The sequence below is a fragment of the Phascolarctos cinereus genome, unplaced genomic scaffold, assembly GCF_003287225.1.
Source record: "Phascolarctos cinereus isolate Bilbo 61053 unplaced genomic scaffold, phaCin_HiC Scaffold_4;HRSCAF=312, whole genome shotgun sequence".
NCBI lineage: Eukaryota > Metazoa > Chordata > Mammalia > Diprotodontia > Phascolarctidae > Phascolarctos > Phascolarctos cinereus.
The window spans coordinates 133614778-133639232 of record NW_027555847.1 but is presented as its reverse complement, the minus strand read 5'-3'; the positions used below and the strand labels follow the sequence as shown (position 1 = coordinate 133639232).

At 45.0% G+C, this 24455-nt stretch overlaps 2 protein-coding genes and 1 long non-coding RNA gene across 3 annotated transcripts; all 3 read right to left on the bottom strand.

The window, feature by feature from the left end:
- Positions 1 to 1976: 1976 nt before the first annotated feature.
- LOC144456642 (uncharacterized) lies at positions 1977 to 11756 on the bottom strand. Its single transcript, XM_078151918.1, has 6 exons — positions 11583 to 11756; positions 10435 to 10640; positions 9188 to 9291; positions 7354 to 7469; positions 4103 to 4270; positions 1977 to 2876 (listed from the first exon to the last, which is right to left on the bottom strand). Exons 1-6 carry the CDS (start codon positions 11715 to 11717, stop codon positions 2670 to 2672), a joined length of 936 nt encoding a protein of 311 aa, XP_078008044.1. The 5' UTR covers positions 11718 to 11756; the 3' UTR covers positions 1977 to 2669.
- Positions 11757 to 11998: 242 nt separating this feature from the next.
- On the bottom strand, positions 11999 to 13792 carry LOC144456641 (uncharacterized). Its single transcript, XR_013485651.1, has 3 exons — positions 13583 to 13792; positions 12283 to 12377; positions 11999 to 12098 (listed from the first exon to the last, which is right to left on the bottom strand). It is a non-coding gene; the product is annotated as an uncharacterized LOC144456641 (long non-coding RNA).
- A 442-nt stretch (positions 13793 to 14234) lies between these two features.
- On the bottom strand, positions 14235 to 22595 carry LOC110221833 (uncharacterized). The gene is made up of 9 exons (XM_078151710.1): positions 22474 to 22595; positions 21991 to 22082; positions 20840 to 20940; positions 20118 to 20285; positions 19223 to 19422; positions 17495 to 17598; positions 14858 to 14973; positions 14328 to 14495; positions 14235 to 14249 (listed from the first exon to the last, which is right to left on the bottom strand). The coding sequence occupies exons 1-9, from the start codon at positions 22593 to 22595 to the stop codon at positions 14235 to 14237; spliced, it is 1086 nt and encodes a 361-aa protein (XP_078007836.1).
- Positions 22596 to 24455: the final 1860 nt, after the last annotated feature.

The window sequence follows — 24455 nt, the reverse complement described above, 5'->3', positions numbered from 1 at the left end:
AAGGGATTGGACTAGACGACCTTTCAGATTCCTTCTGGCCCTAAACTGCTGTCCCTATGATGCATCAGAAGGATCCCTCTCCCTAGGGAGAAGAGGCCCCTGAACAATTTTCCCGGTGGTCTTGTCTCCTGGATATAGGGACAGGGAATAGGGGTAAGCGAATGCTCCCGGCCAGCCTCAGGACCTACATGTTCTGGTAAGCATCACATGAGATGGTCAGGGGGATCTGGGCAACAAAGGTCTCATTCACCGCCTGCAGTACATTCTGGAGGCCACTCTGGAACCAGTAGGCAAAGTCTGTGCTCTGGAACTTGGGAAAGTGTTGAGATAGGTGCCGGAAGGCCAGGCCGAGCAGGAGGCTCGCGTGGACGCTGCCTTGGAGCTGGGCCTGTGAAACCAATATTGGCTTGTTCAGAGCTTTCTTGACAACCTGGGGACCAGGTCTTCACAAGCCCTGGGTTTGCCCAGGCTTCACTCCCTAACTGCATCAGTGAGCCCCCCAGTTATTTTTGCTTTCTTATACTCACAATAATAACCACCATCCCAACAACCAAACCAGACTTTATAACTCTTAGATGGATTTCCTAGAATATGTATGCAAATTACACAAATGATCCCAAAGACCCTTGGGAAAATGTTTACCCCTTACAGAGATAACCCATGAAGCTTCCTCCCTACCACCACCCAGAACTAAGGCTAGGAGGCCTGGGAGCCAATACTCACTTGGGATAGGGCATTGAGGCTGTTAAAAAATTGTGCCAGGTCCAAGGTTGTACTTATCTGGCCCATGACTTTCAGAATGGTAGCTTCATCAGCGATCGCACCTGTCTGCACCATGACCTGGGCCAGCTGGCCTACAGATAGCTCGGTCAGCGCTGAAAACTACCGGTAGAAACCACGGTGTGGTCAGATATATGACTATGAAATTTCTTCATCCACATGACTAAGGCAAACTCATTAGATCAGTTAGGAAGTAGAACCCATGGTAATACATCCCATGATGCCTCCTAGTGCCCAGCTGAAATGGTGTTCAGATTAATGGTCATCCTGCCTTTTTGAATGATTATCTGGACAAACAACTCACATTTCCAGGGCTTCAAAGTTTACCATGCACTTTTCTTACATCAACCCTGGGAATGTATTATCAACCCATTTTACAGATGAGGAAAAGTGAAACTCAGAAGTAGAAAGTGACTTGTTCAGGGAGACATGGGAGGTAGGATTTGAGCCCAGGTGTCCTGGGTGCTAGTTTGGCATTCTTTTCTCTCTGCTACATGCCCTCCGCGGTTTAGACATTATCTGGTGTTTTGATTTGCCTAATCTTTTGGATTATATATCAGTGTGTCATTATCTACCCCCATGTCTCCCCTATTGGCATGAATATTTAAGAGGTAATGTACTTTCTTCTCTTTCCCTCTCTCCCTCCTTGGTATTTGGAGTTGATACTTTGGATGGAATGATTGGAGTGGATTGGATTGGTAGCCCAATATGACTGACGCTCTCTGCAACTTTTGTACTCCTTTCCTGCCCGGTGTACACATCAGAGAGTGCAGTTGTAGGGGGAAGTATCATGGGGCCATGATACTTACCCCCTCAAAATTCAGATTGAGGGTTGAGAATTCTTCCATAGTGGCAAAAGCCCGGAAACGCCTGTAATTGTGGGTGATCCAGAGGCTGCTGGTAGCATCAGCAGAACAGGTGGTGCCTGCAGAGCAGCCTGGGGTCAGCTCACAGATGCCATCCACCCTATCTGGCTAAAAGCTGGACTAACGGCACCTCCCACAGAACGATCACTGACTCCAGGCTGACCTGTGGCCCCAGGCTGTGTCTCTGACCTCAGTTCTAGCTTGATTCTCTTACCCTGGTCACAGACTCAGATCTGTCCCTGATTCCAACACAGCCCTGGCCCAACTCCGTGCCTGCCATCTATGTGATCCCTAACTACTAATTCCATCTGTCACTCTAAAATCCCAGTTCATCAGTCACCCAGGAGACTGGGTGGGCTCAGTGGGCTCTAAGGACAAGAGGACCTTGTGTCTGAAGATGGGCCTCAAGATAGCTTCGGATCCAGTTGTGCACTAGTATCCTTTGGTCATCTGTCAAATGGTCAAACACGCCATCTAGGGCAGCCACCCTGCATCACGGGGATAATAACAGCAGCAATGAACACTTATGCAATAATTTTATGGTATATGGAGCACTTTCCTCACAATAGCCCCGTCCAATAGATAGTTCAAATATTATTGCTTCCATATTACAGATGGGAAAAACTGAGGCTCAAGGAAATTATATGTCTCTTGAGAACACACAGCTAATGAATGTCAGAGCCAGAATTTGATCCAGATAACCTGATTCCAAGCCTATTGTTTTTTTCTATCGTACTATGCTGTCTTGACACAATTGATGGGATTGAGACGGGGAGGGAGGCAGGGAGAACTGGGGAGGAGAAAGGGAAGAGGCGAAGGATGGAGAATTACTTTTAGACTTTGAGTGGAACAATTCCAGGCCACCAGATTGGCCCAAGTCCTGAGTTCTCAGGTCCTGGACTGCAGCCTTTGTGGATTGATATGATACGCTAAGAGGGTCTGGGCTAAAAGGCCAGAGGTTAGCAGTTCTATCTGTGAATGACCCCAGAGTGAGGTCCTGGGTGGAGCCTGGGGCTGGGGAGCTCACAAGTTCTGCTGGGCTCGGCAGTCGATGTCCTGGGGAATCAGCAGCAGGAGCCTGCTATTGAGGCTGGGCAGGAAAAGTGGCAACAGGTGGCCAAACCAGAAGTCATAGTCCTGGGCTGTGAAGGTACGGAATGGGAGCAGCTGGAAAATGGACTCGAGGGTGAGGGCCCGGACACGGGCATCGGGCAGGATGGTGACGCCCTGCTGTAGGGTCAAAACAGAGGACAGCCCATTTTACAGAGAGGGGAACTGAAGCACAGAGACAAGCGACCTGCTCAAAGTCATACAGTTGGCCAATGACCAACTGTATGGGCTAGGACCTAGGTCTCCAGACTCCCAAACTAGTACCTTCTCCACTGTATCTTTATTTTATACAGGCTAGGAGAGGAAAGCCCCTTGGGCATAGCATTTGTTGGCTTTGAGACAGACCAGGGGAGGGGAACCTGCAATCTCGAGGCTGCATGTGGCCCTTTGACTGAATCCAAACTTCACAGAACAAATCCACTGAATAAAAGGATTTGTTCTGTAAAATTTAGACTCGGTCAAAAGGCTGCACCCAAGAACCTAGAGGACCACATGGCCCTCTAGGTCCTCAAGTGCAGCCCTTTGACTGAATCCAAACAAATCTTTGTTCGGTGAAATTTGGAACCACACTTGAGGGCCATACGTGACCTCAAGGCCACAAGTTCCCCACCCCTCCTTAGACAATGCCTCTCTAAGCCTCAGTTTCCTTATATGTAAATGAAACTAGATGCCCTCTAAGGGCATAAATTCAGGAATATCATAGTAATGAGTCGAGAATAGTTTGAAAAGTCCAAATAAATAGAAAACCAGGTTGTGTTTGGGAGTGACATATAGAGGGTGAGACTGATCAGTCAGTTAAAGTTTGCTGAGTGCCTGCCCTGCGTAAGGCACCCTACCAGGCTCTGTCCTTGATGATGTCTCATACAAGACTATGTATAATGATGAATTTGATTAGGGGAATATTTTGGCTTATGGAAAAAAGAATAAGAAAGGTATTAACTAGAGGCATAGCGCGGGACCAGATCTTTTAAAAAAGAAAGAAAACACCATGAAAAGACAAAAATACTGTCTCGGTGTGAGAGCTGACAATTGTTTTAGAGGGCTCAGAGAACAAAGACAGGGTTTCTCTCTCCTGAAGGCACATGGTCAAGTGACGACATTTCCTAGGGGCTGGTCCTCTCCTGTTAGTACATCAGCTAGGGTTCATTTATCCCTCTGAAAGGGGAAGCAAAAGCTTCTAGTAGGCCTGGGTGACGGATGCATTGAAGGGCAAGGGGAAGACCTTAGGGGCAAAGGGGGACCCTTGAGACACTGGGTAGAGGTTGTTGCCAACAATAAAGCAAAGTCAGCTTTTGGAGACAGAGCCCGGGGAGATGGCCCTCCTCTTCGAGGGCAGAAGCACTTACCAGCTGGGCCACAGCATTGAATCTGGCCAGGAATTCAGCAATGTCCCCGAAGGGTCGCCTCTCCATCTCTATCAGAATTCTGATGGCTGAACGCTCATTCCTCGTTGCACCTCCTACTAGCATCATCTCCCCAAGCTGCTGGGCTGAGAGCCTCTCCAAGACTTCATACTAAGATGAATGGTGAGGAAAGAAGGCAGACTGATATCTTCATGTACCCATTGGAAGCCACACTACTGTCATCTCCCCAAGCAAGGTACTGCCTTTCCCATTCCGCCATTTGACATTCCCATTTGGCAAACGAGGAAACTGAGTCATAGAGAAGCTCTCTCCCTGATCAGTTTCCTTACTGTCTCCTACACAAACTAGATCCACTCCTACCTCTTTTTTCTTTTTAAAAATTTATTGTTTTTAAAGAAAAAAGCCTGTTTTCTCTGTCTTTCCCTTCCTCTTCCTTCCATTAGGGGAAAAGAAAAAAGAAAAGCAAAATCCTTGTAAAAATATTCATAGACAGACAAAACAAATTCCTTCATCGGCCATGTATTAATCTGCACCTGGAGTCCATCACCTCTTTGTTCACACAGTTTTCCTCTGCTGGAATGCTCTCCACTCATTCTTTCCCTCTATCTAAGCATTCCCTGTCCTTCAAGCCCTAGCACTAATCCTACCTCCTCTAGGAGGCCTCCCCTGACTCCTCCAATGTTGTCTCCCCCTTCCCCTCCCAGATCTCTTCCCTTCTTTCCACTCCTCTACCACCCACTCAATTGTCCTACACTTCAGGCCAGAATCTTGGTCTTCTTTCAAGCCTCAGCTCTAGGCTATCTCCTTCACTGAGTTTTTTCTACTGGTTCAGTTGCTCAGGCTCTGTCCCTTATCAAAGTATCTTGCATTTACTTCTCTGTGTACGTGTTGTGTTCCCAAGAAGAAAGTGGTCTCCTAAGCTGGTTAAGTAAGTACTCCAGGGCACTGGTAAAAGGGCCTTCTCCGTCTCCTTTGCTGGTTCATTATCCAGGTCATGACTGCTAAGTGGGGGTGTTCCCCAAAGCTCTGTTTCAGGTCCCCTACTCTTCTCTTTCTACATCCTCTCCCTTAGTGACCTCATCATCTCCCATGGGTTTAATGATTATCTCTTTGAAAATGACCTCCAGAACTACGTATCTGGTACCAGCTCCTCCCCTGAACTTCAACCTCTCGTTACCAATTGATTATTGGACATTTCAAACTAGATGTCCCAGAGATGTTTCAAACTCAGTATAACCAAAACAGATCTTATGAGCTTTCCCCCTCTTCCAAAATTCCCTCTTTCTATCAAAAGTTCCACCATTCTTTCAGTCTCCCGGGTTCATAACCTTAGCATCATCCTGCTACCCTCACTCTCCCTCACCGCACAGATTGAATCAACTTACAGATGTACAGTTTCTACTTCTACCATATCTCTGGAGTCAGACTCCTCCACTCACACTGCCATGATGTTATTTTGTTGTTCAGTTGTGTCTGACTTTTAGTGACCCCATTTGAGGTTTTCTGGGCAAAGATACTGGAATGGGTTGCCATTTCCTTTTTTGACTCACTTTACAGATGAGGAAACTGAGGCAGAGTTAAGTGACTTGCCCGGGGTCACACAGCTGGTAAGTGTCTGAGGACACTTAGGTCCTCCTGACTCCAGGGCTAGTACTCTATCCACTGCACCACCCAGCTGCCCTTAATTTAGGCTCTTAGCAATTTTTAACTAGATTATTTTTCTCCCTGCCTCCAGTCTCACTGTCCTTCACACTGATGCCAAGTGATTCTCCTTAAATACAGATCTGACTATGTCACTCTCCTACTCAGTCAAGTGCAGGGACTTCCTATTGCCTCTAGAATCAAATATAAACCCTTCTGTTTAATTTTGAAGCCCTTACCAACCTGGTCCCAAAGGATCTTCCCAGGCTTAATTGTCCATTATTCCACCTCTTGTACTCTATGACCTAGTTCTAGCCACACTGGCCTTCTCTCTTCCTCATACATGACGCTCCATCTTCCCATCTCCTTGCCTTTACACTGGCTGTTCTCACCTTCTCCTAGTTGATGCCCTCTCTTCCTTTAAGATGCAGCTGAAACACTAATCAATCAATCAATCAATCAATCAATCAACAAGTATTTATTAAGCACCTACTGTTTGCCAGGCTCTGTGCTAGGCAAAAGGGATATAAGCAGTGCTGTGCTGGTAAATGCTTAACCAGCTCTATGAAAAAAAAATATATATCCATGGCACACTTTGAAGTTTAATCTGAATTATTAATACTTTCTTCATTGCTTTCTTAAGTCTGGAGTTTAGACTTCACAGAAAAAATCCCCTTAATAAAAGGATTTGTTCTGTAAAACTTGGACTCAGTCAAAAGGCTGGACCTGAGGACCTAGAAGGCTACATGTAACCTTAAGGCTGCAGGTTCCCCACTCCGGATTTAGACAATCAAGGAAACAATAAATTAAGCCTTAATTTGTACTGATTGCCTGTTTCCAAGATGTCAGTGTTCATACTGAAAATTTAACGATCGACTCTCCCCAGCTGGTTGAAACACCTCACTAGATACAAGTTAAACAAACAAACAAACAAACAATCACAATAATCCCTACTCACAATTAGCTTAAATTCTAATGACAGAGACAAGTACATGTAAAATAGATGTATACAAGGTGTTTACCTTTTCTATGAAGACCTTTCCCAATTCCCTTAACTGCTAGCGTCCTCCCTCTCAAGCTTGTAGCTAATTTTGCATTTAACTACTTGTATCTAACTACCTTGTATTTATTCTCTTTATATTTATTCTATGTATACTTACATGTATCTTTGTTGTCTCCCCTGGTAAAATGTAAGATCCTTGAGTAGGGATTATTCCAGTGTTTGTATTTATATCGCTAGTGCTTGGCACAGAGGAGGCACTTAATAAAATTGGAATTAATTGGAAGTAAAAGTGGATTGATTGACTAAGAAACTTGCCTGATCCAAAGGAGTTAATGTCAAAGCCCAGATTCAAGTTCAGGTCTTTTCCCATCATATGTGACTGCAGTGTTTGGGGTGGGGGGGACCCACCAGCTAAATGAAGGCTTTTGGAAATGACCGTCTTCTCAAGGGTCAAGGAACAGGGTGGGAGATAGGGAAAGAAGTCTATGACTAGCAATGGAAGGTCCTTCTGCCCTTGATTCTCCAGGGAACCTAGACTGCTCTGAGCCCAAAGGCCCTGTACCTTGAGGACTGCATGGTCCATACCTACCCCATTAAATGCCGGGTAGAAAGTGAGGAGCTCAGTGTAGTTGGCGAAGCTTAGAAATGGACCAAAGAGCTGAAGATAGCTCTGGCTGTTGTTATAGGCTTGAGGGAACACGGAGCCTACCCCACCAGGAAATAAGAGGAAAAGAGAATGGTCAGAATCAGGGAGGGTCCTATTCATATCAAAGTACCATCACTTCCCTATTATCCAGTGGTTATATTCCTAGCTATACGTTATCCAACCGTCTCAGACCAACGACTTTAGGGGAATACTTTACCATCATTGCCAATTATTCTAAAGTCAATAAGTTATTAATAACTATTGCCCACATTTCTATAGCCTTTTTCAATTTACAGTCTGCTTTCATTACAACATCCCACAAAAGTGACCTTTTTTTTGGTCAGGACCAGCAATTTTATCAGGATAAGACTCCCAGTGTGGGAACTCCTTCTATTTGTGTAAATTAGCAACGCATCCGTAACTTATGGTCTTTTATGTATTTATGTATATATCTATCTATGTATGTATCTATGTATCTATTTATCTGTGTATCTTTTTTTTTTTTTGAGAATGAGTCTACCTAGCTCACCCAGGCTGGAAGCATTGTGGCCGTTCACAGGGCTCATCCTACTGCCGAACAGCAAGGAAACTTCAAACCTGCTCTGTTTTTGACGTGCGTGGGTTCACTCCTCCATAGGCAGCCTGGTGGGCCTCTCCCCTTCCACCCCGCCCAAATTGGCTTCAGACTTAATGCAGGCACCCGACTGGCTCTGACCTGACCGCGGCTCAGAATTCCTGAGCTCAAGTGATCCTCTAGCCTCAGTCTCCCCTAGGAGCAGGGATCACAGGTATGTGCCGCTACAACTGACCATAACTTATGGTCTTGGAGAACTGCGTGTTCTACCTGAGAGTCGCCCATGCTCACATAGCTCCTCCGTGTCAGAGGGAGGCCTTGAGCTCAGGTCTTCCTCTCTACCCAGTATGTCACACAATCTCTAAAAAATTTTATAATAAAAATTGCTGACATCTACATAGAAATTTAAAGTTTGCAAAAGTACTTAATATCCATTGTTTCTATTGAGCCTTACAATAGCCCTATGAGATAAGTAGTATAGATATTATTATCCCCATTTTACAGATTGAGATGCTGAGGCAAAGAGAGGTTAAGCAATTAGCCCAGGCTCACAATGCTTGTAGGTAATAGATCCTAGGTTTTCAGATTCTAAATTCACTCCTCCTTCTATATTTTACCACCTCTTCTTTTTAAAACTTATTTATTTATTTATTTATTTAATTTTACCACCTCTTCTTAACACCCATGAAACCCTCAACTGCACTCCTTCAGGCACCTCACCTAAGACCATATATCTAATCAGTAGCAAAGCTGAGACTAGAACCTTGGTGCCTGGATTTGTATTCTATATACTTGCCAGAGACCACACTGCCTCCATCTTCTTCCTGCCCCTTTTTTCCTGTGGCTCCTGGCATGCCAGAAGGAAACAGTTGGTTTGTTTCTTAAAGGATGCTGACTCCTGTGTGGGAGGGCCTCTAATCTATCCCAATCTGACACTGCTTCCTCTGCTTTATGATACCAGGCAAGACTTTTCCTCAATCTGGACTTCAGTTTCTCCTTCCATAAAGTGGGTAACTATCCTTTCAACTCTGATATTCTATGATTCTATTAACCCTTCCCCACCCCCAACTCCTCTCCCCCTATTATTGGGGGAGGTTCTTAGGATCTGTGCTGGACATGCTGCTGCATAGCATGTGATGCAATTCCCGCCCCATTCACCCCCAACATTGGGACAACAGGCAAAGCTGGGATCAGCTTAGTTACCTGAGACTCTAAGCTGGTAACTCAGGACATTTTGGATGAAGCCATAGATATTCTGGGATGTCTGAGGGGAACACTGAGAGAAGACGTCACTGAATGCCTGAACACTGTGATAAGGGAGAAGAAAGGGAGTGGAGATGGAGAGAAGTAATTTAATCATGGTGCTCTAGGTGGGAGAAGTGAGAGAGGATTGAGTGACAAGGTTGTCATAGTGACCAGATGTTGGCAGTAGGTTTGAGGCAAGGGAGAACCAATCAGAAAACAGGATGGTATCCAGGTGGGAGAGCCTGACCTAGGGCACCAGAAAAGGGGCAGAAGTCCCTCTGAACTCACCTATGGGATTAGATGCTTCTGGTCTGTTTTTTTATTTCTTCAAATGTCCACTATAGTCCCTTGAATATAGTAGGCACTTAAAAGGAATTTGTCTAATCGGAGTGAGATTCAACCAGACTGGGAGCTCCTAAAGGGAGGGCAGGGGCACAGTAGATAGTGTGCTGGGCCTAAAGTCAGGAAGAGCTGAGTTCAAATCCAATCCCAGAGACTTACTAGCTATGTGACCCTGAGTGAGTCACTTAAACTTCTGTCTGCCTCAGTTTACTCAATTATAAAATGGGGATTATAATAACACCTACCTGCCAGTGTTGTGAGAATCAAATGAGGTAATATTTGTAAAGCACTTAGCACAGATCCTGACACATATGTTGTTGTGAGAATCAAATGCAGTAATATTTATAAGGCACTTAGCACAGTGCCTGACACATAGTAAATAATAAGTAATAGTAATAATAACGATAGCTGACATTTATATAGCACTTACTAAGTACTAGATTTACAGATGAGGAAACTGAGGCAAACAGAGGTTGAGTGTCTTGCCCAGAGTCACACAGTTAGTAAATGTCTGAGGTCAGATTCAAATTCAGGTCTTCCTGATTCTAGGTCCAGCACTCTATCCACTGTGCCAAATAAATGCTTATTTTCTTCTTTTATTCCCTCCTTCATTCAGCACCTACTATGTGCAAAACACTATTCTATTCTCCTCTTCTCTTTTGTTTACCACTCCTTCCATACCCTCTCCTCGTCTAACTCAGTGCAGGGTTGGTTACACAGGGGCCTTAGTATTGGTAGGTTTCACTGCCTGGTGCTTGGTGGGGGTAGAGCCAATGCAAGTACCATCTCTTCTATTTCCTCAGGGTTCACACAAATTCGTGCCTAGCTAGGGATCTGTGCACCCAGGCCCCACAGGGACTCACATGGCACTGTAAGAGGAATAGCTGAGGTCCAGTGGAAGGAGACTGAGGCCTTGGGCACTGATGTCAGGAAGCAGGAGATGCAGGTTCTCGTGGAACCAGAGCTCATAGTCCTTCCCGGAGAAGGCTGTGAAGTGCAAGGCAAGGCTAGGAAGCAGTATATCCAGGATGCTTTGTCTCACGTGGGTTGGAAGGGCAGGGCTCTTGACCTAAGGTGAGGAAGTAGGGAGTATCAGCCTGTGCCATGTGGGACCCATTGCCTTACCCCCATCCCTGACCCCGACAGCGATCCTCCAGGCTTGCCTCCCCTCTGTGTACCCCTGCCCCCATTTCTACCCAATCCTCTGGATTCCCTTTTACCAACCCTGTCCCAAGTCACTCCCACACCAAACAGGGAGAACTGGAAGAAACTGTAAGGATCATCAACCCACCCCACTCATTTTACAGAGAAGAAAAATGAGGCCAGGGTAGGGGAGTAGGGAAGAGATTTACCTAAAGTTACATCCTAAGGCAGTGGAAGAGCTGACTACAACCCAGGCCTGCTGGCTCCCAGTCTAAAGCTGCCTACATCACTTGCTGATACTCCGAAGTAAACACTATGCCCATGGGAGGGCTTATTATTATTTTCAGTGATACATGAAATTCCTTGGTTCTCTGAGCCAGCTGGGCCTACCCCAAGAAGACCAAGCTAAGAGGACTCATGTCTGAGGCTTAAGACGTCACTGTTCCTTTGTCCCCTAGGAAAGAGTCCCAAGGCAGGGCCCATTTGTCATAGGGTGCTAGGGTTTAGAGATGGAAGAGGCATTGAGGATTATCTAGATCAAGGCTCTCATTTAAAAGATGAGGAAACCAAAACCTAGAAAAAGGAAGTGACTTTTCTAGTTCACACAACCTTATAAATGACAAAGCCCAGGATTTGAACTTAGGTCTCTAGATCTAATACTCTTTCCACCATGCCAATGAAAATCTAATACTCTTTCCACTAGTCTACCTCCATCAGGGATTCCCATCCCATGTGATCTACAGGTCCTGAAGCCCATAAATTTATAGATTCCAAGAGTCTAAAGCGTCTCATTTGGACCAAGCATGGGACTAGAAGCAAGGCAGTATCCTCTTTGCTGGTATTTATTGGTTTTAGAGGAACTGCTCACCTTGGTGAGAGCCAGGTTGAACTCTGCCAAGAACTGGTCCATCGTGGCCAAGGAGATCCTATCCTGGCTGGACATCAGGCTCTCTAGAACAGCCCTAACTGCAGTGACATTGGAGAGCACATCTGGGGTAACCATAAACTCTACCCGCTGTCGGACATCCAAGTAGCTTAGAACATCAGCCTGTGAAGAAGGATGTGTCAATTAGGGAACTTGCAATAGTAGCTGAGGCTGGGTATATATTAGGTCTAGGACTGAGGCTTAGCCTGGGTCCAGGGTTAGGGGCTCAGTCTGCTAACAACTGAACCCTTGACCTGGGGCTCTACAACCCCAAGACTGAATCATTGGGGTAGCCAGCCCAGCCTCCACGGCAATATGTTCCTAGGAGAACCTGTTGATAAGAAGCACATACTGGATTGAAATTTCCACTGAGAGACTTCACTTCCTCCAGCGTCACCTCTGAGAAGAAGGAACCCCACATCGTCTTTATCCACTCGATGAATGGCTCCACAGGGACAGCTGAAAGAAGGTCCGTTATCAACTCTCTTAGCTCAGCAGAAAGGAGGATAGACCCAAACAGGTCCAGGACTAGCCTGTCTTTGCAAGACATCCAGCTAAATCTAGATGTCAGGCCAGGCACATCCCCTTAACCATGTCCAGCAAAAAGTGGCCTGAATCCTGGGGTCACCAGGGAATGACCTACCATTCAGGGTCCTGAGATGCTGCAGGATCCAGAGGGCAACTGCTCTCCTGGAGGCTTCAGGCATGAGGCTGTGAGCCGTGTTCAAGCTTGACACACTGAGGAACAGGAAAGAAGAATGGTAACTTTGGGTTTGATGAGCGAGTCTAGGCCAACAACAGGTAGGAAAGGGCAGCCCACCCTCCCCAAGCCTAAGTACCCTCTGTAACTTGATGTGCTCTCTCTGGTGGATGTGAGTAAGAAACAAGTCCTGGATAGCACTCATTCTTGGTGACATGCTGTCACCATCACTGGATTCCCTGACCTTGAGAGCCTGGCACACTGTCACAGCATCCCAGAGGCCATTGTAACATGGAAGCTGTCATCATGCCATATTTGTGGCTGTCATGATACCTTCTCACTGTCACACGCTCTTCCAGTCAGTGCATCCTGGTGTTGTTACAACATCCAAGAAGCTACCATGACATCCCAGCAACTATCATGACAATCAATTCAATTCAATTCTACAAGCACTTATTAAGCCCCTCCTATATAGCAAGCATCACAATGGACATTGGAGATCTGTTTTTCAATCAGTCTGAAACAAGTCAATCAACAAACATCTATTAAGTGCCTACTATGTGCCAGGGACTATGCTAGGTGTTGGGGATACAAAGAAAGGCAAAAAGCCCCAGACAAATAAAAACCAGTCCCTTCTCTCAAGGAGCTCTTAGTCTAAACCTGTGATCTTATTTATATACAGAATACCTGGTGAGGATACTTTATCTACCAATGCAGATAGGCAGATGTTCTGCAATTTGTAGTTTTAGAGAATTTTATAGGGCACTGAGAGGTTAGTTGATTTGCTCAGGATCACACAGCCAACATGCGTCAAAGGTCAGGGTTTGAACCCAGGTCGTACCTGGCTCCAATATCATTTTATGATCTACCGTGTTGCCTCCCAGGTGCTAGGGATACAAGGCCAAAAATGAAACCATCTCTGCTCTCAAGAAGCTTCCATTCTATCTACATTCCATCATCTGTCATCCTGGCATCTCCAGGTGCCATGAGTGCATCATGGCTGCCATGATGACACGGTGACATTCAGAGATAGGACTAATCTTTTGGTCAACAGTGTCTGCCTTCACCGTCTAAATACTGTGCCAGCCCTTCAGTGTAATATTTCTTGGAGTCAAGGGTGGCCAGACTTCTATGCACCATCCATAGACCTGAGGAGAAAGGCCTATCTAGCCAGAGGGGTTAATCAGTCAGACAGATATGAACATTCCCTGAAGCCTAAGCATAGGCAGAGAACAGGACTTACATAGTGACCAGGGAGGGGACATCCCGGGGGACAACCAACGCCAATGTAGATTCATTGAACATGGGCAGAAAGAAGACCAACTCTTCCTGGAAGGTGGTATTCCAGTCTGTAGTGGTGAAGGTCTCCCTCTCAACTGACGTGAGGGTCAAGAAACTTGTCAGGAGCCACTTTGCAGGCTCTGCAGGAGGCAGCACTCTGATTCTGCACTGAGAGGAGCCCTCAAAGGAGGAAGACAGAAAATTTGGACCTTTCCCTGCATTGAAGGACTGAGGACAGACATGAGGATGGGGAGGACTGTCACTGAGTCAGATGATCAAGTTAGGTTAAAAAGAACCAATCCCTGTCCAGAAGGGCTTAAATGTCCCTGCTAAGAGGCAGGAAAAGGGTTATCTTTTTTTTAAAAAAATAGATTTTTACTGATATCTTTTGTTTTTACATCACCTAGATTTTCTCCTAAATCCCCCCTCTTACCTTCTAAGACAGCCGTGCCTTATAATAAAGATTTTTTTTTTAAGGAAAAGTGAGAGAAAAAAATCAGGTAAACCAATCATTTCATTGGAAAAAAAAAAACCTGACAAATTGTCTTAAAGGTCTTTCCTTGGCTGAGGACTCTTCAGAAGGTGATACCTCCCCAACTTTGGTACCCACCCTCTCATGTGGGACCTGGCTATGAGTCCAAGTAAAGACTTTAGAGAAGAAACCTTAAAACAGTTCTTCTGCACAGTAGACTGGCCCTGGTGCCTACCGAACGGGCAGTCCTGGTGAATGTGGTCAGGATCTGGTGTACAGCCTCTGTAGTGCTTTGCTGGAAGAACCGTGTGAAACGAGGGTCCAGCTCAGTTGTGGTCAGCAGGTCTGAACAGGCCAGAGCATACCCCAGCTGGTTGTTGGTTAGGAGGTCCAGCACAGCTCCCTGGAGGAGTAAGGGTTGGTTGAAATTCCTTCTCACTTTGATGCCGCTAATCCCCTTCTGTTCTCAAAAGTCTACCTGTCTCAAACTTGGGGCTCCCGGAAGATAGGGTCATGTCTTCTCCATCAGAATAGGGACTCCCCAGAGTATGGTCATATCTCCTTCTCGGATCAGGAGCTCTACCTTTCTCTGAAACCCTTAAGGGCAGGGCTATTTTTCCTCTTTCCTCTGTATCTCCCTACCCCTCTTTCTACTCTGGAGCCCCAAACTCATACCTACCCCTTCTTAAAAATTGGCTCAACCCCCCAGTGATTAGCTTGTTTTGGAAGCTCCACCATGGGACACTCCCTGACAACCAGACTCACCACATCAAACCTCTGGTGGTAGCTGACCAGCTGGAGGTATGTGGCCTCCTGGGAAAACCTTCCCAGATACTTGGTGAACCAGTTCCTGGTGTTGGTGCGCCCATCACAAGCAGGACCTACAGTAAAGACACCCAACATGACAGACTAACAGAAGACCTGTGGCCCTGAGGGGCAGGACGGTTGAGGGCTCCCAAGGAGTAAGGTTTGGGCAAGATCTGGGTCGGGGGGAGTCTAGAAGGAAAGGGTTGTCTTTTGTGAACAACCTGCAACAACCTGCTGGTAAATGTTTAGCAACTGGCTCTCTGGAAAAATGTATTTATGATACATGACATACTTTTGAGTTTAAACAGCATTATTAAGGTTGCTCCACCATTTTCTTAAGTTTTGACAATCAACAAAACAATACTTCGAGCCCTGACTTGTAGCATTTGCTGATTTTTGAGGTGTAAATGCTCACACTGAAAATCTGACAATCAGCTCTCTGGCTGGGTGGAGCTGGCTCCAGTAGACCCTTGCCTGTCTATCAGTTGTATTGTATTTTTGAGGTAATAGGATAAATTTTTCTAAAACCCATTACGTGCTATTACTCATCTCCTACCCTTAGTTAGCCAAATGATTATAAAATAAGATAGGTAGAGCACCAAATGCCCACCAGTAACCAGGATTCTGATTGACTGGTCATAAACCTAGGATTATAGAACAGACAAATGAGCTTGATCGATTTGATTGGAAAAGCAAATCAATCCCTAAAGTTGGAGTTGGGGGAAGGGGTGGTGGTTATAAGCTGAACATTGAAAGAATCATGAGCCTCGGGGAAATGGAGCTGGTCGGATATAGAACTGGATAGTTTTATATGCTAACTTTCTTTTATATGCTAATTACCTTAGCCTGGCATATTATTTCTGAATTTATATGTTCTCTTTTAGTACATTTTTCCTTAAGTAAATATTAGAAAAGTCACTTTTATGATCTGGAGGGCATAACAAATAGGGATTAGGTGGGAAAGAGAGTAGATGCCACAATTGTGGTGGCAGATAAAAAGGGGAGGGTGATTACTAGCTGGTTCTGGTAAATCTCAGGACCCTTGGGGGCCCAGGAAGTTCAGGGACTATAGAAGTCTACAGTCTTTGCAATCTGGAAAGTTTACAAAATACTGAAAGGGAGAGCCCTGGGGCCAAAGAGAGTATCCTTAGGTTTCTCTAAGGAGATGGAATCTTTTGGAAGCTGAAGATGGTGAGTCAGGCCTCAGGCCCAGGGGTTTAGATTAGGAAACCAATTAGGGATTAGATCAGGAAGCCCATCAGGAAGGCCTCAAAGGGCTAGTAGAAAACCAGTTGTCTTCCCCCTATAGAACTTTCTTGAACTGTAGCAGCTCCCATCTGTGGGACTGCACACTCAGGCCTCTCTTCACGGGAAGCTGGGAACTGTGGAAGGGTCAAACTGTGTCTTGGGACCAAAGCGAGAATAGGGTAAAGGGTATGGTTAAGTGATGACCTCGGGAATGTCATCTAAATAGGGATAAATCATGGAACTTCAGAATCATCAACTCTCAGAATCATGTTTATGAATTGAGTGGTATTGGTGTTACAAGGAAGCTTGCGGTATAGTGGATAGAGTGCTGAAATTGGAGTCAGGAAGGCCTGAATTCAAATCCTCCCTTAGTCATGTACTGGCTGTATGATCTTGGACAAGTCACTTAACCTCTCTTGGCCTCCATTTTTCCCTCTGTAAAATGGGGATAATAACAACACTTCCCCTTCAGCATTATTGTGACGATAGAATGAGATAATATATATGAAGCACTTCTCAAACCTCAAGGCATACATGGTAGTAATTATAAAAGTTAGCTGTTATTAGCTATTATGTTCCCAATATGTGCAGCTGATAGGTAAGGAGGATGACCTTTCTTTGTCCCACCTCCCGCCAAGGCCTTAGCATCTCACCTCCCACACGCACTGCCTTAAATCATAAACTATTGAATCTGAAAGGGACCTTTGAGATAAACTCATTCACAACCCTCATTTTATAGAAGGGGAAACAAGCAAAGTGACTTGCCTAGAGCTTAAGCCTAGGCCTCTGTCTCTAACTACACTGTTCTACAACAGCGGCATCAAACCCAAATAGAAATGGGCTGCTCATTTCTACATAAGGGTCCCTGTGGGATGCAGATTGTCTTAATCTTAAAATGTAACGTCTTTGATGTTTTATTGTATTTTTATTTATTTTGTTAAATATTTCCTAATTACATTTTAATCTGGTTGGGGCAGCACTCCAGGCCGTCTGACTGACATCTCTGCTCTACCATGCCATGCTTTCTCAGACCCAGAGAAAATGGCCTTTCCTATTGGCCCTCCTCTTTCCCTCCTGGAAGGCCCTCCCTGGCCCTCTCTATTAATCCATATTCATTGGACACTCATACATGTCTGCTTTACCTCTTCTAAGAAGCCTTCTCAGGCTGAATGCAGTTCCTTGCCTTGGCCTTACTACCCCACTTCAGTCTGTGCCCCCTCAGAGCTGGTGTGGTGAGACTGGTCCATGAGATATGTCTCTCCATCAGCCCATCTCCTGAAGAGGGAAGGAGGAAGGAGAAAGGAAAGCTAGAGGAGATTGTAGTCAGGATGAGGAGAGAAGTGTTACCTGTGTTCCGGGACTTCTGTGTTAGAAATGATTTGAGAAAGTTAAACACATCCCTCTTCTGAGACTGGACCAAGTCCTTGTACCTGGTGCTGATGGCTGCGACCCTGGGAAGAGGCAAAGGGTCAGACTGTTGTTAGGCCTGCAGGTAGCTATGCCATGACCCTGTAAGGTCATCTCTTCCAGGCCTCTGTCTTTGGGCAGGGCTTTCCTGAAACCTGGGCTGGGTGGGCTCCCTAGCCTAGTCTGTGCAGATGGTTGTCTAGAAGCAACGTGGATTAGTGCAAAGAGTCAACAGATCTGAGTTTGAATCATCTTTCTGGCACTTAATTACTGTGTGATCATGGGGAAATCCTCTTTGAGCTTCAATTTCCTCATCTACAAAATGGGGATAATAATATCTGCATGACCCAGCTCTGGGCTGTTGTGAAGAAAATACTTTGCAAACTTTAACAAAAACGTGCTTTGTTATCTCTGGATTTGGAGATAACGTCTGACCTTCCTTTAGAAGCTAAACCAAAACGTAAGGAAATCTTCTATGCTGGCTAAAAAAATCTTCCAGCCCAATCTCCCTCCCACCCTGTTGTTCCACCAGGGGTCATATGGTAGCCTCCAGGAGTAATTTGAAATGGAGAGAGAGAATGAGAAAATAACATCTAAGTCCCTGAAAAGACCCCAGGACCCGAGATTGTAGATTTAGAGCTGGGAGGGACGTTAGAAGCCATCTAGTCCCACTTTCTCATTTTACAGATAAGAAAATTGAGGCACAGAGAAGGGAAGTGATTTGCCCAGGGTCCTACAGCTGATAAGTGTCTGAAGCAGGATTTGCACCCAGGTCTATCCTAATGTCAAGTCCAGCACTTTATGCCCTCTTCCATGCGTTCTTCCCAGTGGGGAGGATCTGAAAAACTCAATGGTAAAAATACTGTCAATCTTCACTTGTTTGAGGGCTGGCACACTAGTTATCTAGGCCACTTTAACCCCCCTTTTTGTGGCATCAAAACTTCTCCCTTCATTCACCTCATAGAGATGAAACTCAGACTCCAAACTAGCTCACCTCTATAGGGACACCTAACCTTAGCTGTAAGTGGAGACAACTGTGGGCATGAGGGGTGATGGATAATTTTTTTTATAATCCAGGTTCACCTTGTCCTTAATTTTTTCATCCCAACCTATGAGATTTCATTAGCAAAGGGAAGTCCCATTGGAGAAACTCTCTTCACAGAAGCATATTGCAACTCATTAGCAACAAATAGTCTTAGGGAGTTGTCTGGGACTCTGAGAGATTAAGTCACTTGCCCACGGTCACATAACAAATAAGGATCAGAAGAAGATGAAGGGGAAGGAATAAGCATTTATATAGCATCTACTATGTGCCAGGCACTGTGCTAAGTGCTTTTTGAAAATACAATCTTGTGAGGTAAGTTCTATTATTACCATCCCCATTTTACAGTTGAGGAAACTGAGGTAAATATAGATTAAGTGACTTGCTCAGGGTCACACAGCTAGTAAGTATTTGAGGCTTTTTTCCTGAATCCAGGCCCAGCACTCTATCCACTGAGCCATTAGCTGTCTCTCATATTTAGTTGCCCCTAGGAATTGGGAATGAGTTGCCTTTGGTTCTGAGTATCAACCTCAGCCTCAGAGCCTCATTGGCTCCCCCTTCACGGACCTCTCCACCTTCTCCAGACCAATCCTAATCCCTTCTTTCCCACTTTGGTCCCAACTCACAGAGCTCTATAGGGACCACAAGGCAAGGTGACAGGGATGTGATGGAGCACAGATGCATCAATGGTGTCCAAGACAGATGCCAGCCGTTTTTCAAGCCATTGGTGAACCTGAGATTCAGCCAGGGTGGGAAGCTGGGATCCCAGATGCTCCAGGGTCCGGACCAGCATGGTGTGTCTCACGTCCACAGAAACATTCCCAGGCTGAGGGGAGATCAGAGGGCAGTTCCCCTTCAGAAAATCCCTTTGTGTTGGAAGGGCTCATCCCCAACCAGCCCCAGAAGGCAAGGTCTCAAGCCTGGACTGTGGACATACTGTGTCATACTGTGAAATAACTTAACTTCTCTGGGCTGCCATTAGTAGGGCATTTTGGCAACATAGGTCCAGAGCACATAGTTACGGGGGCCTTGGGGAGATTTTATAGGATCACAGAACTCTGAGCTGGAAGTAGCCTTACAGACCTTCTCATCCCCCGTCTCATTTTATAAAGAAGGAAGCCAAGGCTCGTCTGTCTCATTCAAATTCTGGTACAGCTAGTTCATGGCAAAGCCAAAACCCAAACTCAGGTTCTTTCTCTAAGCACAGAAATGACTTCCCAGTTCAGTGGTCTTTCTCCTATATTGCACATTCCCGTTCAGTAGAATGAATGGGATCTACTGTATAAATGAACAGATAAAATTATATTGCTACCTTTATTCAAAAGAGGGGAGTTTTCTGTGGGACAGCCCCCTGTGAGGATAACTAGTGGATATTCCCACTCCAGCCTTTGGGGACCAGCTCCCCAGAGCCTGCCTTGGAGGCAGAGGTCCACGCATGAGAATGACCTCTTAATGAGGCACTAACCTTGAGGTTGGATTTGTGTACCTGTCCCTTTCCCCACCCCTGGTCCCTTTCTCTACCTTTGCCTGGGGGCTGCTGAGCTCATCCCAGAAGTCAACCAGGGTCTGGGCTCCAGGGATGGCTGCCAGGCGGTCAAACACCTTTTGGGCAATGGTCACAGAGATAGCTCCAGGGATAGTCCACAGCTGGCCCAGCTGAAATGGCAACAGCTCTTCCACTCGCTGTATCTGAAATTGAGTGGGTGGGTAGGAATGAGAAGGGTCAGGGCCAGCCCTGAGCTCAGTGTCCAGGTCTTCGGTGACTCTAGAAGGTGCCTTGATATTGGCCCAGACCCTTTTGCCTCACATTTATGGTGAGGGATTAAAGTGCTCTCAGAATTACGGGTCACAGAACATTAGAGCTAGAAGAAACCTTAAAAAAGCATCTGGTTAATTTTTACAGATAGAGAAACAAAGTCCAGTCAAGGGAAACAACCTGCCTGTGTCATAGTTAGCAAATGGCACTTAAATTTGGGTATCTGGACATGACACCCAGGAGGGTTTGCATTTAGAAAGGGAAGCCTCTACAGAAATCAGTACTTCCTCCAAAGGGATGAATGGTGGCATGTTATACACAGGGACAGGTATGGGGGAGAAATATTTGGAGTAGAGGGGCTGAGGAACTTTTATTAAATTTTAATATCAAGAATACATGTTAGGTGGGCTGGGGGAGGGGATTTCTTCCTCAGCTCTGATTTTGAGGAATTGGCCTGGCCCCCTACCAGTCTAGGGTCCATCCTTACCACATCAAAGTTCTGATCAATGGCTACAAGGTCAGTGATGTTCACAATGGTCTTGAACCTCCAGAAGGTGTGGTCCAGTCCGTCTCCTGACATGCTGCATCCTAGAACCAATGAGAAGGACCAATGGGCCATGAGAGGATCTCAGGAAGAAGAGTTAGAAGTTCCAGGCAAAGAAACACTGCACAGTGCTATACTTTTTTTTTTTCCTGAGGCCAAGAGGACCTTCCAACTATCATTTCCCATTGGTATTAGAAATACTCCTTTGCCTACTCTGGCAAGCAGCTCCAACTCTGTCGCTTTTATGTCTTCACATAGCCCGTGTCTGCTGAACAAAAGATTTCATTTTCTGCTCATAGTCCCCCATCTCTTTTCTCTATTCCATGGCAACTCAATGTCACCTCTTCCAGGAAGCCACTCTGAATTTGATTTCCCTCACTTTCCTTGTCAGATAAAATGTTAGCAACCTATAGGCAAAAATAAGCCTGCCTTTCCCTTCATGGCAGACTTTTCTATATCAGATAGGCACTTGGTAGGCTCAGGCAGGACTGATTGAGCAATAGTATACTGAGTTAGTTTCCCCACTATTGGTTCAACATTTGCTTTTAGGGCTGAGGCAGTAGGCAATGTCCATGGTGGGGATAAGAGCTAAGGATTTAAAGAATTTTAGTGCTAGAAAGGAACTTAAAAATCATTTTGTTCTCCCCTCTAAAACAACAATCACCACACACAACACACAAACCACAAACACACAGACACACACACACACACACACACACACACACACACACACACCCATACACGCTTCACAGTTTAGGGAACCAGGGACTAGAGGAAAGGAGTGATCTATGCAATGCCATAGAACCTGTACATTCAGGAAAGCCTGAAAGCTGGCAGGGGGACAAAAAGGATAATCCTGTTGGATGTCAGGGACCCAGCTCCTGGTTACCACATGGATCTCTCTCCTGGGGTCCAGGGTCTAAAATAGATTGCTCCCACCCCAACATAGCTTCTGCCCAGAGGAAGAGCAGTTCCTGGTTCAATGCCCATCTGTGGTATCCAAGTCAGTGCTTGACCAAGGACCCACCAAAGTACTCTTGCCTGGGAAGAAATAGTCCTCAGCTAAGTGCCCACTTGGTGGGAGAGACACTCACCGAGGCTCGGGATGACTCCTACCACCCAACGGGCCACATCACTTCTGGTATCTGTGCCCATGTGGTCAAAGGCTAAATCCACACCCTTGACACTATGGGAGGAATACAAAGGTGGAGGCGAGTCAGTGCACGTACGAAAGCGGGTATATGATGTGTATGTGTCTCTGTCTAAAGTGTATGTATCTGTATGGGCCTGTGTGTGTAAGTGGAAGCCCTCCTGTATTCGTCTCCCAGGGGCCTTGCTAGTTCTATCACCTGATAGAATATAAACTCTTTGAGGTCAAGCTGTGATTCATTCTTGTCTGGTATGTAATAAATGTATGTTGATTGATTAATATCTAGGATTTGGGGGACAGTTCTCCTCTCTGTTCCCTCTGAGATGATACAAATGTGAACCTCCAACCTCTCTCAGTGTTTAGTATCCAGCCCAGCCCCTTGGGGTCACACAGAAGATATGGAAGAGAGAAAGAGGGGACCACTCACATGGCCTGCAGCTGTTGGCAGCTGGCAACAGGGGTTAGGATGGTCAACTCTCTGGAGGTGATGTAGGTTAGGTACAAGGTCAAATTTCCACCAAACCACTCTTCAACGTTGGCTGGGCTCATGGAGGGTAATTCTGCCCTCAGGACTTGGAAGATGCCTGTGAGGATTGCTCTGCTGACTCTGGCATTGGTGATGGATGTGATATTTCTCTAAAAAAAAGAAAGAAAACATGGATAAGTGATCAAAGGATATGAATAAAGTTTTAAGAAGAAGAATGGCAAGCTATTAACAACTGTTTGAAAGATTTCTCTAAGTCACTAATAAAAGAAATGAAAATTGAAGCAACTTTGAGGTTTTACGGCATACCCAGAAAACTGCCAAAGATGGGAAAAAAGGGGAAATAGTGTTGGAGGGACTGTGGAAAAACCAGTACATTGTTGGTAGAGCTGTGAATTGTTCCAGCCATTTTGGAAAGCAATTTGGAATTATCATAAAACAGTGATTAAAATGTTCATATCCTTTGACTCAAAGATCCTACTGTCAGGCATATGCCTCCAAGAAAATCAAAGATAAGAAAAATAGACCCCATATCTGCCAAAATAGTCATGGCAGCACTTTTTGCGATGGTAAAAAGAAAAAAAAAACTAGGAACAAAATAGTTACCTATTGACTGCTTAAATAAATTATGACATGTGAATGTCATGGAATATCGATATACTGTAAGACTTAATGTATGTAGAGAATATAGAAAAGTGTGGTAAGACTTATATGAACTGTTGCAGGGTGAAGTAAAAAGAATTTAAAAAACCCCCCAACATCCACAATGACTACAACAATGTAATTAAAAACAAACACTGAATGAAACTAAATTCTAGCTGGTTATAATGGCCAAGCTTGGCCACAGAGAAGAGTTAAGAAAATGTATTTCATCCCCATGTAGCAGAGGATGGGGACTATGGGTGTGGAATATTGGAGACACTGTCAGATTTAGTCGATATGCTGGTTGGTTTTGCTGAGCTGTGTCTTTTTTTCCCCTTTCTATTTTCTTAATCTTTGTTACAAAAGAAGGCGTTCTGGGGAGTGGGAAAGGGGGAATGGATATATTTCACGATGTAAAATGGATCTATTTGTGACGTAAAACAAAATGCATTAATAATTTTTTTAAAGGAGGAAGAAGAAAGAAGAGGGAACACATGATGCTTACGTGCATTGTCTTCTCTCACTCATTTAAACATACCCCCTGATATCTCGTTGGAACAGAAGTGTGGCGAAATGGAAAGGGTACAATAGAGGCCTTGGAGTTAGACCACATAGATTCAAGTCCAGGCTGTACCATTTAGTAGCTGGGTTATTATGAGCAAGTCACGTCCTTTCTCTGAGCCTTGGCTTCTCCATCTGTCTTCTTGTACTACCTACCTAACAGAGCTATTATGAAGAAAGCACTTAATAAACTACAAGTGTGGGTTGCTGTTAATGACAATAATAACTATATTAAGAGTTAGTCATAGAATGGGGATTTTAATCACATTATCATAGAACATAATTATCTCATAAAACCTATTTTGAAGACAGGATATAAAAGTTAACTTCATATAGGCGTATCTGACTCTGAAGTCAGACAACATAGGTTCAAATCCCACCTTCAATGTGTGGGAACTTGGGCAAGTTACTTAACTTTCCTGGGCCTCAGTTCTTTCATCTGCAGAATAAGGGGACTGGCTAGATGACCTCCAAGAACCTCACCATAGGATCTAAGATCCTATGAATTATACCAAATGGCTCTTTCTATGAAGTAGATGCCCATTGATGGAGACTGGCTGAACCCATTGTGGTACATAATGTAGTAATAATAGAATATTACAGTGTCAGAAGAAACAATGAAAAAGCCTGGGAAAACTTAAATGAACTGATGCAAAGTGGAAGAAGATCAATAAACATAACTACAACAATATAAATGAAAGAACAAAAAGAAAAACTGATTC

Bases quoted from the DNA above. Each gene is read 5' to 3' on its own strand.
- LOC110221833 (XM_078151710.1), bottom strand. From the start codon at position 22,595: ATGAGCCCAGCCAACGTTGAAGAGTGGTTTGGTGGAAATTTGACCTTG. The intron at 14,974-17,494 runs GTAACACTTCTC...TCTTTACTGTAG, and splicing joins ACAGAAGTCCCGGAACACAG to GTCCTGCTTGTGATGGGCGC. The intron at 14,496-14,857 runs GTGAGTCTGGTT...TTACTCCTCCAG, and splicing joins ACCACCAGAGGTTTGATGTG to GGAGCTGTGCTGGACCTCCT.
- LOC144456642 (XM_078151918.1), bottom strand. From the start codon at position 11,717: ATGGTTACCCCAGATGTGCTCTCCAATGTCACTGCAGTTAGGGCTGTT. The intron at 9,292-10,434 runs GTGAGTCCCTGT...CCCTTATCACAG, and splicing joins TATTCCTCTTACAGTGCCAT to TGTTCAGGCATTCAGTGACG. The intron at 7,470-9,187 runs GTAACTAAGCTG...CTGGTGGGGTAG, and splicing joins TTACCAGCTTAGAGTCTCAG to GCTCCGTGTTCCCTCAAGCC.